General features: G+C 35.0%; 1 protein-coding gene across 1 annotated transcript; it reads left to right on the plus strand.

Moving 5' to 3' along the window:
• LOC133860834 (GDSL esterase/lipase At2g42990-like) lies at positions 1-4,329 on the plus strand. Its single transcript, XM_062296459.1, has 3 exons — positions 1-650; positions 979-1,468; positions 3,845-4,329. The coding sequence occupies exons 1-3, from the start codon at positions 279-281 to the stop codon at positions 4,036-4,038; spliced, it is 1,056 nt and encodes a 351-aa protein (XP_062152443.1). The 5' UTR covers positions 1-278; the 3' UTR covers positions 4,039-4,329.
• Positions 4,330-16,293: the final 11,964 nt, after the last annotated feature.

Below are 16,293 nucleotides of genomic sequence, written 5' to 3' on the forward strand. Positions count from 1 at the left end.
AATGAATACGTACAAATGTATTGCAGCCCCTAAAATGCCCCAAGTAAATGGATCCCATTATTGAACCTCGTGTTGGCTTTCTGATCCACACCCACCTAGTTCGTCGATAAACTTGCCGCTAGCCATTAAAACCCCCACCAAACCAGTCCCCCACAAATACCAACGAAATTCATTTCTTCAGCTCCCACCATTATATTGCAATTGTCAGGAGCCCATTCCATCCAATCTCTAGCTAGTGGCCGGTACCCTGAGTCAAACAACTGAGGCACAGAGTACTCATGAGAATGGCATACATATACATTCCATGGCTCTTGGTAGCCCAGTTTCTGCTGCTAGTCCCTTTAACTACAAGTAAAGTTCCGGCCATCATAGTGTTTGGAGACTCAACCGTGGATGCAGGAAACAACAACGTCATTCCGACTCTTCTCAAGAGCAACTTCAAGCCTTATGGACGTGATTTTCCTGGCGGCCGCCCCACGGGACGGTTCTCCGATGGCCGTGTTCCTCCCGACTTTATTTCTGAGGCTTTTGGGCTCAAACCATTAGTACCCGCCTACTTGGATCCTGCCTACACTATAGCAGATTTTGCCACTGGAGTTTGCTTTGCTTCTGCTGGAACAGGCTATGACAATGCAACTTCTGATGTATTAGTAAGTTTCAAACCATGATATATCAAACTTAGATCACTTTATAAACGGAAAGGGATTGATACATCGAACACCAACATTGTAAATTTTTGAAATTTGAGAGAAATTGAATAAGCAATTGTAGTTTAGGAAGTACGTGAAGCAATTCCCATTAATATTCTCAAGTTTAAACTCAAGACGTTTACTTTATTTTTTGAGTTTTTAGCTGGTATAACACTTTTAGTTTAAATCTTGTTAAATAATCAATTATCTCAAAAGCTTAATTTGACATGCATGGCAACGTCTAATAGTACGACCCATTCTCAACTTTTGCTAATTTATTTTGCTGCAGAATGTGATACCAATGTGGAAGGAATTGGAATACTACAAGGATTACCAAAACAAATTGAGAGCTTATCTTGGCAAAGAAAAGGCTAATGAAATTTTTAGCGAGGCCTTATATTTGATGAGCTTAGGAACAAACGATTTCCTAGAGAACTACTACATATTCCCAACTCGGCAGTCTCAATTCACCATCAAACAGTATCAGGATTTTCTCGTTGGCCTTTCTGAGAAATTCATTAGGGACCTGTATGGTCTTGGAGGTCGGAAACTATCCCTTACTGGGGTTCCTCCAATGGGGTGTTTGCCACTGGAGAGACTCACAAATTTTCTGGAAGATCATGACTGCAATGAGGAATACAACAATGTGGCTTTGGAATTTAATGGGAAGTTGAACAATATGGTGAGAAGGCTGAATAAGGAGCTTCGTGGGCTCAAAATTGTGTTTGCCGATGCATATCACATTGTCTATCAAATGATTAGAAGACCTTCTTTATACGGTAAGTTTATCCTTTGCCATCACTTATTTCATATATATGATTGGTAATTTTCCTTTAGAATCATATAAAATCATATATGTTTACTTATGTCTAAGAAAAGAAAGCATATATCTTTGCTGTTTGAGGGTGAGGTAGAGACACTTGGAGACGTCGTTGCTAATTTGCTAGAAATGTTTGTTTTATTCTTCTTTAAATGTTTTTACTATTTTTTGTGGAACCGTTGTGATTAATTCTTTTTTTCTTTTTTCTTTTGTTTAGAAATCATTAAGATCATTAGAACATTAATTTTTATAGGTTTGTAGATCCAGCCTATTGGCTAATTAGCTTCCACTTCATGACGTTGTCGCAGAAGTCCTTGCAGGGACTCAATCGAATTAAAGCCAATTAAGAGTAAATCTCGATTGGATTCATTTGTTCGAACAAGTCTCCAACTGTCCGGTCTAATCTAGAGAATTATTTGGACAAGTGGAGATTAGGCAGGTGTTGTCAATCTCAATACCCTTGTATGATATTGGATGATAAAGATCTTGATAGCTCAAATCAATCCATCTATCTTACAAGTATCAATGGCATTCTACTTAGAAGTAAATGTGGCAATTCGTGTTGTCATGATGGGTTAGGGTCATGTTGAGATATGCATGCATGTATAGGTATATGACTATATATGTTAATTATGACCCAACTAATTTAATTAAATGGGTAAGACGTACCCTTTAATCTTAATCCATTAATTTCATGTTGGGTTAGAGTTCTGTCGAAACATATGTATAAGATTATATATATATATATATATATATATAGGTCAACCCAAACCCGACCGTTTAATTAAACGGGTTATACCTCTCAATCCTAATTCGTTAATTTCAAATTGGGTTTGCAAGTCATGTCAAAAAAATTGGACTCTACTTGGAGGAAACATATTATAAATGTGATGGATTAATTAAAACTAATTGAACTAGCATGATTGTGATGTTAATAACACAATTTTTAGTTTAAATTTTAGGATATATATATATATAGACATAATCAAACCCAATGGTTACTGCATGGTTTGACTGTTATTTGGTTGAAAGAGACTTTTATCAATATATAAGAGAGACTTGCCAAAAAGGGTTGCATTGACGACAGATCGACCAGGCAAAAGCCATGTTCTCTAATTTATGCTCAGCCTCCGTATATAGTGAGGTATGCCAGGACTGGGCCCAAACCCTAACCCTAGCCAGTGTTCCTATCATAATTCATAAAGTCTTTCACACTGGGCTTGCGTTAATTATAGCTAGGCATTAAAGAAGTTGGTGAGGGCTTTAATGAGAGTTTTAAAGCTAACCAGTTTTCGTTGGGATCGAAGATATTTAATTTATATTGTTGCAGCATTCATTAGTATCATCAGCTCACTTAACTAGTTTACTACGTTTGCATTTAATGCCTTGTTTGTTTTTGTTAAAAACTATTTTACGTCGAAAAGAACGGAACATGATATTTAAAAATATTACTACTTTCATGTCTATTTATTATATTCATTTCATTTAATATTGACTCATTTAATATTATACCCCACATCACGTTAGGTATATGTGACGGATGAATATGAAACATAGCATTATTGTTTTAGCACCCCCCTAATATTAAATCATCAATTATTCTAAAATTTTTAAATGAATATAAATAATGAATTTAATCATTTAATTAATATTTAATAATAATTTACTTCATATTTCTTGCTTTGACAAAATAAAATAAAATGCATTACAAATTATCCAATAATGCTAACGTCGCTGTTTCAACCAACCCTTAAATTATTATTATTATTATTTTAATTTTTAACAATGACAAATCTAAAAATTGGTTAGAATTATCATATGAACATGCATCATGAAAAAGTTGTATGATAAAAATGTGGTATATAGAATTATCTACTTTGTATCTCTCAAAGGACCAGGATTCGGATTCTACCCTTATTCAGTCATCACAATTATTCGAGGAAGTTTAACAAACACAAAAATTAAAAAGAATCTTTTTTTTTTTTTTATAATTAATTAATCAGTTATTATCCCTGCAAAAGTTAATTAAGCATATATTTTGTAAAATTATTCATACAACAAGTTATTTCAAAAATTCTTTTTTATTTTTGAGTTATTTGTTAATGTATTTAAAACGACAAATTAAATTAAAAAATGCAAATTGAACACAGAAAACAAGAATAACGTACAGTATGTTGGCAATGGCAAACATATATATATATATATATATATAGCCTGAAATTACAGCACCATGTTAGCAAATTCCATGCATATATATATGGTTAATCAGATCCTACAAATTGTTATAATTAATTATATAGGAAATTGAAATTCTTTTTGATCGATTGGCATGCAGGATTTGAGGAAGTAGGAATGGCATGTTGTTCGACGGGGACGTTCGAGATGAGTTACCTGTGCAGCGACAGCAGTCCACTTACATGCACGGATGCGACTAAGTATGTATTTTGGGATGCCTTCCACCCTACAGAGAAAACAAATCGCATAGTCGTCGATCATTTATTACACAGTCTTCGAGGAAAGTTTCGTTGATCGATCGATCGATCCATTAATTAATCAAAACTAATTAATAAATAAATCTATCATCAATTTCTTCTGGATTTTTATGATATATATACATATATATATATATATTTATCAGAGGATTTATTCAGCTCTAGCTGATCAAAGAGAGCATTAGGGGTTGGAAACCCACTAATGCATGTACTATTTAATTTTATGTTGCATATATATATCTTTGTGTTTTGATAATTAAATTTACTTATGAAAAAACAAGGTTATAAATTAAGTTGAATTTTGTCAACTCGATCAACATTTATCATATTTTAAGAAATTCTTAACTGTTTAATTAATTGTATATCACTTGATTTGAGCAATTTAATTTGAAAGTAAAAGTGCTTAGGATTCATGCATGCATGGAACTTTATTAGGAAGAAATCCTTAATTAAATATTATCACTATCATATTATCTTAATTGAATTATTTGTTAATTTTAATGTGAAGCTTGGTAACTAGGATTTGAGATTTTGAGATGATAAGATTAATTTATTCAAATGTTTTTTCTTATTTTATAATTAATTAATGAATGCTCTTAAAAAAAAAAAATACCCCTATAAATTCGAAAAAAAAAAATTAATTAATTAATTTTTTTATAAAAAAAAAAACCAATTTTTTTAAAATATTTTAAAAATGAAAACTTTTTTATTTTTTCTTTTAATTTTTAAATTTTCCAACCCTTGGTTTTTATGTATTTATTTTAGTGTTTATTTTTAGTTTTTTTTTTTTTTGGAATTCTAGTATTTTTTTTTTTTTTTTATTATTATTAAGGGTATATTCGTCATTAGGGGGAAACATTGATAATTTTTGGTAGTTTAGAGGGGGACATTGTCTAAATTAAAAGTTTAGAGAAGACATTGTCAATTAAATAATAATTTGAGGGGTACGTGGACTTTATTTTTTTTAAAAAAAAATCCTGTAGAATAATAATAATTAAAAAAAATAAAAACAGATGCTATACAAGAACACTATCTGTAAGTCCCCCAACTACTACATATTAAAGTTCATTCTCATTGTTTCTACAAAATCTTCCTTTAGCCAAAAAATTCTAGCTTGGACTTCCCACTTGATCTATCTGCCTTTAGATTTTCTCCTTTGTTTTCAACGGGTTCCCATGCCTTATATCATTCCTCAACCTCCACATTGAATAACCATAAGCACTCCAGCTGAGTCTGCCCAAAACAGCTTTTAATTTAAAGACTTTTGTTTTGTTTTAATTCCACAAGACTCCATTGAACAACACCATCCCACTCCACATACTCTGTATCAACTCTGCATAGCCCCAACCTTCGGCATCTTCACCCTAATGGCTTCCCATGCGTCCGTTAGAAAAATATAAAATTAACGAAAGCAAAATAAAAATGTATGTATGAGAATGATTGAACTTTTGAATAGTGAAGTGAATATGAATCTGTCTCTTATACAAATATTGACTCTCACTTATACAATAAGTTTTGCAATAAGAAATACATCAATTTTGTTCTCACGATACAATATTGTCTGAATGTAGTTTGCAGCTAGATTGCAAATTCTGAACATTACTTTAAACAAGAAATATTAATTCTGTAACAGCGGAAAAGAAGAAGAGAATAAAAGGTTACTAGTTATCAAATTTGCTGAAATTTTTATTTTATAGAATTACAAGAGCAATTTATTGCTGTTGAAATGGTAGTTTCTAATTGTTGAAAAAGCAGTTAAATACTTTTAAAAAATATGACTGTTGATCAAACAACAATTTTTTTATTTTTTTTTTACAATTAAAAAATGAATGTTGAAAAAGCAAGTATTTATCAAAATATTCTAATGAAAAATATGTATGTTAGAATAGCAGTTGTACACATCAGAAAAAATGCATACGTAAATAATAAGCTTGTGCATGGCTCGTGTGAGTAGGGGTGGGCAAATTATCCGACTACCGCCTACCGACAGCTTACCGAACCGACATCGACTGCCTACTGACAAAATTCGGTTCTGTAGTCGGTAGAAAATTTTTTAACCGAAAGCTGGTCGGTTCGATAGGCGGTTAGTTAAACGGTTAACTGACTTACCGAACCGCCCATTAACCGGCCGTTTAACCGAACCGCCAAAATCCGAAACAAAGTCATTTTAGTAAGACTTTAACCGACCAATTAACCGAACCGACGTAAAAAAAATCAAAACGATATCGTTTCATTACAATTAAATAACCGACTTAATCGAAATTTTCGAAAATATAGTTTGTTGGAATGAAGTCGGTGAATTAACCGACTTAACCAACAAAGTTGGCGTAATCGACTTAACGGCCTACCGAACTGACACTCACCCCAGCGTGGAAGTGTGCGATGATGTGTAAGGGCTAAGTGTGTCAAAGCGACTATGCGACGTGCATGCGAGTGGCCAATGCTTCGCAATAGATGACGCATAGCATGTGTGATTTGTTCCAAAGGGAATCAACCTTGGCAAATAAGTTCCAAATTAATATGCCTAAACATGGCTGATTTGTTCCAAGTATATATCCACCCTTTAAACCTCAATCCCCCCTTTCACTTTTTGGTGTGCACACAATCTTCCAAAAATCTTTGGCTTTGGCTTTAGTCAAATCAGAACCTGACCAAAGATATCTATTTAATTTTTTCTCCAACATCTTTATAATTCTCTTAGGAAACTCTAAGCAATCGAACGAAAAAAAAAGAAAATTTTTTTTTTAATTAATTCAGAATAAAAAGAAAAGCTGAAAGTTGGATATGCTGTTTACAATAAAAAAAAATCTTGGAACTTAATTGCATTTACTTATTTTCTCAATAAAAAAAATTAAAAAAATAAAATAAAATTATTTATGGTTGTGGAAATTGATAGATACTTAATTTCTTTATTTTTCAAATGGGTTGTTTGACTTCACTGTCGTTGAAATACGAGGCATCCCCCTGGCGTAGAATTTGCCTGGCATATGACAAAATTTGGGCCAACCATCTTGACTCTAGCTAGCCACATTAATTAATCATGCAACTCCACATCAATTTAATTAATTGCTGGCCGGTTCTAAAATTTATAAATACTTTCAGTAACTCCTAATCGATTCGATGTAGAATAAGTTTACATATGCATGAGACTAGGCATTACAATTTGTAAAGGAAAATGACGATAATTATTAGAAAAGTACTGGACCGATAACCATTTTATAGCCCTTTTATAATTCTATGATGTAGCGGTGCTTTCCGAAAAAATTATTAACGTACGCAGCAGTGCGATGTGGCTCTGTCACGTTAGCTCAAAAACAAAATATTGCTTAGTTTCTTTCATAGGTGGCCGACCATCTTTCATGGCTAGCTCAGGAGTGGTCGTGACTGAACCCAGCATGTCATCTGGTCGCTACAACCACCCAACTGTACCCTTGCATGCATGGTGGTTGGGGTGGCGCCAACTACAATAACTTGAATTATATATATATATGGGGCCGCCACATCATAAGCATAAGGATCAACAGTTAATTATATTTGATAGCTCGCCTAGAAATTAAAGTATTCAATTTAGCATGCATGTCCATCGAATACAACTTAATATATATTTTGAATCAAATTTCACGTTTTGCTGTGTTTAATTAATTAATTATAAAAATCTGCTTCTACGCATAACTACAAAGAGAGAAAGTTCTTTACCAGTTTTAGGCTATGGAGTTTTTTGTTCCTCCATAGTGTGTACCATTGGAGGGGTAGTTTTCTCCCAGTCATTAGGGCTGTGGAGCTTTAGTTCTCCGAGTCTTTACTGGGCTTTGGAGTTTGTGTTGGTTTTGGTTGGTTTTTCTTCTTCTTCTCGTTTTCTCTAACAGGAGGTTCATCTTAAGGCGTCCGGTGGGGAGTTTTGTTATCGTTCGTGTCGCCGGTGGAGCGTTTTTGGGCTTAATCTGCTTAGCTATTTTGATGCTAGATTTACGCTTATCCATTGGCTTCTGAGAGACACGCGCCACTCAGATGGGTCCACCGGTGTTTTATGGTTCTGCCGTTGTTTGTTTCGGCCGTGGGGGTCATCGGTGACCGGCACGTGATCGTCACGCGCCAGGGAAGTCTTCTCTTTGAGCAGCGCGTGGAGGTCTCGCTCCGCCGTTTTTCGCCGTGCAAAGGCGGTGCCTGGGCACAGGGTGGCTGATCTGTTGTTTGGCAGCTCCGGGGGAGGCGCGTGTTGTACACGCGCCGGTCTCCGGCGATGATAGTGCCCCCATTCCGACGACTTGGGTTGATTTTCTGTTAGATGTGTTTGTGTATTCTCCAGTTGCTATGTACAGTTTTACTTATGTGTGGCTCAAATTTTACTGGAATTTTTTTTGTTAGGGGGGCTTATTTATAATTTTAGTAGAATTTGAGATTCTGCATAGGTAACTGTTTTTTAAGTTAGTTCCTTCTGGCTTAAGAGTGTGGGAGGTATGTCCCTCATTTCTAAAGATGTAAGCATGTAGGCTTTTAAAATTTATAATAGCACATGCTATTAGTTCAAAAAAAAAAAAAATAATAATTATAACTTGAAGGATCACAGCTAATTAGGTCACTTTTTTGGTTATAATTAAATTGATTGATTAACCATGCTGCAAATCAAAATATCCATGGATATAGCTTAAGACTAAAGAGACTGCATGCAGGGAACACTCGCAATAAATTAGTTTGTATAGGAGATAAAAGTATTTAAAAGTCTCAAAACCTAGCACCTGCTGCACCTCCATTACTGTTGGGGGGCTTTCAATGCCTTTAGAGCTTCTCACTTTCTTGGGCGGTTGCAACCAAACGATGGGGACATTAATTAATATAATTCTCTCTCTCTCTCTCTCTCTCTCTCTCTCTCTCTCTCTCTCCAACCCCATTTGGCTCTCTCAAATTCAACATGAAAGAAGTTGGAAGCCGATCAGTGCGTACAAATAGTTACTGTTAAGATATTTTTAGCATTGTCTACTTTTGATGTTGCAACATCAGCATCAAATGTTCATTATGCTTGTGAAATACTTGTATCAAGTACGTAAAGGAAAACAAAGTTAATGTTGGATCTTTTAAGATTTTGATACGACATCACAAGCTCAAATGATCTTTTAAGATATATGAAATCGTGAATATTTGAAGAGTACGTAGGATAGAATTGCGTATACCTTGGTCATGCTAAAGCTATTGGAAAAAAGTATTGTTTGGATCGACCTTAATTTTATCAAGTCACCATGTCTTCAAATCACTCTCCTTAATTAGGGTTTAAAACTAATTAATCAATCCTTAAGGTTTAATATGTTATCAAATCACTCCTTCCATTTCACTTCGATCCATTAACTTTTTTGACAAAATGTTACATCAAATTCAATAGTTTTGCGACACTTAATTGTACGTATACATTATATAATCAGTTTCACCACGTCAAACACATATTACGTACGATGGATTGTGACGTCAATGACGCATTATAAAATGCCATGTCATTAAATATACTTTGTAAGCAAATTACTAAATCTCATGTAAAAGAAGAAACGATTAAAAAAAAATAATAATAAAAAAGAAAAGAAAAGAAAAGAAAGAAAAAAGTGTGAGACAGGGGCAGCCACATGACCATCCCTATGCTATGAAAGGGGTTGGCTATACTACCCCTCTACTGTAAGAGGGAGTGGTCAACAACGGATGGGCGGTTGCGTGACCAGTACTTCTCTCACAATTTATAGATGGGGTGACCGTGCAACCACCATTCCCTTACTTTTTTATTTATTATTATTATTATATATGAGATTTAGTGACCTGCTGATAGGCGTAGTTTTTTTAATAACATGCACTACCAAAAAAAGTCGATTTCTGGACTTTTTTTATAAACAGTTTAAAAAATCGTCTATAAAAGAATAATTATAGTCGTATTTATTTCAAACCGTCTATAAACATATAGACGGTTATAAAATGACCGTCCATAATTAGAAATTACAGAAGGTTTGAATATAATCGTCTAGAAATACATTGATGGTTGTTAAAAAACCGTTTGGAATTTTCTAATTCCTGAAAATTTCGGACGGTTTTCTACCAACCGTCTATAAATACATCAACGGTTGTTAAAAAACCGTATGGAATTTTCTAATTCCGAAAAATTCCGGACGATTTTTTACCAATTGTCTATAAATACATCGACGGTTATTAAAAAACCATTCGGAATTAGAAAATTCCAGACGGTTTTTTAACACCCGTCCATAACCCTAATTCTAAAAGGAGTAATATTCATTCCCTAGCTCGATCAAGATCCCCCTTCTAGGTCTCTCACACACACTCTCTCTCTCTCTAGCTCAGGATCTCACTCTCTCTCTCATCTGGCCGGCGGCCGTCTACCGACCCATTCTCCGGCGCTCTCTCACACTCAGTCTGGCCGGCACTCTCTCTCTCTCTCTCTCTCTCTCTCTCTCTCTCTCTCTCTCTCTCTCTCTCTCTCTCTCTCTCTCTCTCATCTGGCCAGCGGCCGTCTACCGACCCATTCTCCGGCGCTCTCTCACACTCAGTCTGGCCGGAACTCTCTCTCTCTCTCTCTCTCATCTGGCCAGCGGTCGTCTACCGACCCATTCTCCGGCGCTCTCTCACACTCAGTCTGGCCGGCACTCTCTCTCTCTCTCTCTCTCTCTCTCTCTCTCTCTCTCTCTCTCTCTCTCAGGATCCATCGGCCAGTTCTCTCTCTAGCTCGTACTCCGTTCGGCCGCTATCTCTATTAGATCAAGAAGATGTTGGCAACACCCGACGCATCCCTGCAGCTAGCAACCCCGGGAGCCCACCCCCGACGCCCGGTACGTGTATAGGTAAGTGCTTCAATTTTTTGGCCTTTTTTTTTTGTGTTCATGCTATTAATCTTATTTTTGTTCGAATTTCAAAGACTAAAGATATTATCATTACCTGCTAAAAGGATAAATTAATTTTAATTCATGCATGAACTGTTTTTACAATAATCCTTTTAAAAAATATAAATTTATGCAGGAAAAAGTATGCAGTAAAATCAGTTTATTTTAGAGCACTTTGTAAAATCTATCCTTAGAAGTATTTCAATATATATTAGATTAAAATCTAAAAATCGCCAAAAAAAAAAGAAGAAGTTTCTAAAGCTATATATTATATACATGGTAATATATATATATATATATATATATATATATATATATTGTATAATTAAACAAAAAGATATATAGTTATGTGAAACTTAAAAAAGAAAAAAAAGAGAGAGAAAAGCGACAAAGGAAAAAAGAAGAAGCAGTCCTAGAATTACTAGAAGAAGAGACAACGTAGATAAAAACAAAAAATGTAAAGAGGGATAAAGCTTTTAAATGTGGGGGTGTGGAATAAAGGCGAAGATAATAAAAAATAAAGTTTTTTGGATAATTTAATAAAGGAACTAACTCTTTTTTCCCTCCACGTAGAATGTGAAAAGGAAAATTTACCAAAACAACAATAGCTTAACTACTAAAAATTTGAACTGCTAGCTTCAAAGTTTCTTTACGATCGAGGTTATATTCTATAATTCTACCTAAAAAGGTTAATCCACTTTCATCTCCCTATATCTATAGATTTTCAGTAACACTTTCAGAATTAATTACGACATAATTAATGACCATGTTAGTCTTCATGGCATTTTGTTAATTATTTGCGGCATTGTTTATATTATATATATAATTACTACACATGCATCTTACCTGCATGTATATGATCGATCATAATTCCAAAAAACAACTAAAATCATGAAATTATCCGGTAGTAATATTATATATCAGTAAAACACCAATAGTATCATGGATATATGAATTGAGATCTTGGGTTCAAGTGAAGCTTTTAGCCAACAAATATACAAACAATAAACCTTTGGCTTGACAAGATATAATAGTGTTTTTTTTATATCTAAAAACTAAGATTCTTTCTGTCAAACATATAATAAGTGATTCTATTAAAAAAAAAATATCGTAATTGATACTCATTATGTTATACATCACTGTTGGATTAGAAAGTTGAACTATTCTCAGGTCTCAACTGTTACTCTCTCTCTCTCTCCAACCTTTCATGTGATGGGTATGAATTGGAATGGCATTGTCCTTGTTATTCGAAGTTTCAATATCATATTCCCGCTTGTATTTCCTAATGATAGAGCCTAAGAAAAATCATTATTCTAAATCATGATTGGTTTTGCAAACTAGTCTATATATATATATATATTATCATTATAGACTCAAGCTTGTATTAGGACTTCTGAGAGACTTTTGAATTTTATAATTCTATTTTAGTTCTCCCTGTGTATGAAAGAAATATGAGTTGGCCCGTATTCACTTGATGTTGTTCAAATTAGCAAGTAAGCAGTTGATAATCTTATACTTATATCAACTATCTTGAATTTTTCTGCTCTTGAGGTATCTAGTCCACCCATATATATATATATATATATATATATATATATATATATATATATATATATATATATATATTATCATTATAGACTCAAGCTTGTATTAGGACTTCTGAGAGACTTTTGAATTTTATAATTCTATTTTAGTTCTCCCTGTGTATGAAAGAAATATGAGTTGGCCCGTATTCACTTGATGTTGTTCAAATTAGCAAGTAAGCAGTTGATAATCTTATACTTATATCAACTATCTTGAATTTTTCTGCTCTTGAAGTATCTTATCTCGAAATATTTAGACTATTATGTGATGTAATTAGAAAGATGGACAAGAGTTGGATGAAGTTGCCGCGAAGTTTGCGAGAGTATAATCGTGGGGTTATGGCGTTTGTGAAATTTGCACGTGAACATGAGAATAAAAAATGGGTCATTGTGTGCTTGTGTAAGAAGTGTTTGTTGGGCAAATCATGGTCCAGTGAAGTTGTATTTGCCCATTTAACGTAAGGTGCCGGGATTATTGAAGGTTACATCGAGTGGATAATGCATGGGGAATCACTTGTCCCTCCCGTTGATAACGATACAGTATATGAAGCTCACAGGACGCTTCAAGTGGATAGCATTCCACTACATGGGGGGTCCAGTGGGATGAAAGACATGCTTAATGACGTTTTCGCGATGCACGATGTTTGTGTAGAAGCCGGTGGGTCTCAAGTGGGAGTTGAAGCCGAAGTCGAGTCTGTGGATGTTGAAATTGAAGACTCTAACAGGGGGGGCGAATAAGTTAGAAGAATTGCTAAAGAATTGCTAAAGTATGCTGATACACTACTCCATGGAAATACAAAACATAGCAAATTGGGAGCTATTGTGCGTCTATATAGTATAAGTGTATGGGCGGTTGGAGCAATACATCATTCTCCATGTTGCTTGAATTCATCAATGAACTAATGCATCCAGATGCAAGTTTGCCTAGAGACACATGCGAGGCGAAAAAGTACTTGAGTGATTTGGGCCTTAAGTATGAGAAGATATCGGCTTGTCGCAAAGGTTGTATGTTGTTTTGGAGGGAAAATGAAAAGTTAGACAAATGTACATTCTGCAATGAGTCTAGGTGGAAGGATGACTTAACTAATGAAGATGGGTCGACAAAAAGTTCGAAAAAAAAAGCAGGTCAAAGTGTTGCGTTGGTTTCCTCTAATAACAAGGCTGCAAAGGTTGTTTATGTCACATCATACATCGCCACATATGAAGTGGCACGTTCAAGGCCGTACAAAAGATGGTGTGTTCAGGCATCCGACCGATGGAGAAGCATGGAAGGCATTCGATTCACGTTATCTAGTCTTTGCATCAGACCGTGAAATGTGAGGCTAGGTTTAGAGTCAAATGGCTTCAATCCTTTTGGGAACATGTCTTCTAGTCATAGTACTTGGCCAGTAATGTTAGTACCCTACAATTTGCCTTCCTGGATGTGTATGAAACAACCGTATTTTATGTTAAGCTTAATAGGTATGAATTATCTTTATATTTGATGGTAGTCAATTACTTTGATAATCTTCTACTAATTTAGTAATGATCAAGTGTGACGTAAATTTTTTTTACAAGTTGCAAATGAGCAGGGTAGAAAGAATGTTAGGACTGTTGGTAGTCTTAAGGACATATGGCACATACCTGATGGGGAAAAGTTGGTGATCGAATTCAACCTATCCTACCAACCAACCAGCCCGGGGGTCGAGAAATTTAGACGGATTTGTGGGAAGATCATAAGAAATGGTCGATTTGTAAAGTTGCATAGTAACTGGAGGAAATTACCATTGGAAGGGAAGGAAGATATGTGGCGCACCCTAACGGTATGAAACTTTTTATTTTCATGTCAATCACTTATTATTTATAGTTTTGTAACCTTACATTTTCAATTACGTTATGGGATATCATTTTTTGTGTAGAAAAAATTTTATTTTGAGCCTGTTCACCTACTTCCACACATAAAAAGATTAACGTTGATGGACCTAGCAAAGAAAAGGAGGCAATACAGGTACGAGATCAAGAAGAGTCTCAATTTGAAACAAGGTGATACCGTAGAGTCTGTGATCAGTAGGGCTTCGATAGCAGAAGTCTTCGATGCAGAAGACTTTGAAATGCAAGTTGATACGTGGTTGTCTTCGGCTGATAAGGTATTTTCATTTATTTATTTATTTTGTTGAAGAAATCCACATATTAACATTACCAAGCCGTGCCAAAAATGCACTTCTTCACACTCTGGGATCGATGAGCATCGCACAGGTTGCACGAGAAATGGTACGTATAATAGATAAACGTTCACGACTTGTATGTACTGTAGTAAGATAATAAGCTTATAACTGATAATGTTAATGATATTGTAGGAGGAAGACATAAGAGAAATACCAAACCGAGATGATATATTCATCGTCTCGCATACCAAGAAAGATGGGAACCCTATGAATGCAGCGGCTGGAGAAACTATCGTAAGTGGTAAATACGTAATATTAGTTCTATGTTCAAGTTCTCACCCTTTGATGTTTTGTGCAGGCAAAGATGAGAGAAATTATCGAGAATCAATCGCCTACAGAACGAGTGTGTTCACAGGTCAGTCTATTGGTTGCATAACGATGCGTGTGCACAAGTGCTAGGACGAGAACATTCCGGTCGTGTACGCGGGGTGGGGCTAGGGCCGACTCCCGGTAAATCCACCTCTTATACCTCCGGACAAGGATCGATCTCTAGTTCGCCTACTCCCAAAGAACTAGAGATGGTTGTTGAGATGGAACGTTTGAAGACTATGTACAAAGTGCAAAACATCAAACTGCAAGAGCAAAACAACAAGTATGCAACGCAACAAGAAGAGCTGGCAGCCGTCAAACATATGGTAGCCATGATTATGGCAGGGAAACAACCATCAATGGGAAATAATGAAGAAGATGATGTTTTGGTTTACACTTAATTTTTTATTAATCAGTGAGTAATTGTCCCTTCTTACTGTTTATTGGGCTTGTTTTATTTTTATTTCAAATTCCACAAGAATAATTTATGGTTGAAGAGGAATGTTAATAGTTAAGAGGAATATTAACTATTATATGCTTAGGTTGAATATTGGGATCCTCGTAACCATGTTTTTTTTTGTAATTTTTGGTAGTGTAAGTGCTGAAATGGCTTTGTAGTGTAAAATACCATTATTGTTTTCTCCATTATATCATTAACTCAAGTGATATTGGCAGTTAAAAGTTAGCTACTTAATTCCTAATGCTACTACTAGTAGAGGTGGGCAAATTATCCGCCTACTGCCTACCGACCGCTTACCGAACTGCCATCGACAGCCTACTGACTAATTTCAGTTCGGTAGTTGGTATAAAATTTTGTTCCGAAAGTCGGATCAATAACCGAACCGAACCGCCTTTTAAGCGGCAACCGAACCAAACCGACTTTTAAGCGGTAACTGAACCGACATAAAACGAAACAACATCGTTTTAGTAAGAACAAAACGTTTGATTTTTTTATTTTATTTTTTCTTTAAAAAAATTAAAACGACGTCGTTTCATTACCCATTTTAACCGAATGTTAACCGATTTAACTGACTTAACCGACCGCTTTACCGACTTAACCGACCGCATATTAACCGCTTTACTGACTTAACCGACCTCCTATTAAACGCTTAATTGACTTAACCGAAATAAATTCACCGACTGAATTTCGACAAAAGTCGGTTAACTGACTTAACCGCCTACCCAACCAACGCCCACCCCTAACTACTAGTTCAAGGATCTATTCTATCATTTGGAGCGAAAAAGAAAAAAATGAAGTTGCTTGTATGAGTACATAGGCGATTATATTATAATCATTAGTTGTGTTTAATTTTCATTAAGATGATTCTTA

This window comes from Alnus glutinosa, chromosome 2 (genome assembly GCF_958979055.1).
Source record: "Alnus glutinosa chromosome 2, dhAlnGlut1.1, whole genome shotgun sequence".
Classification (NCBI taxonomy): domain Eukaryota; kingdom Viridiplantae; phylum Streptophyta; class Magnoliopsida; order Fagales; family Betulaceae; genus Alnus; species Alnus glutinosa.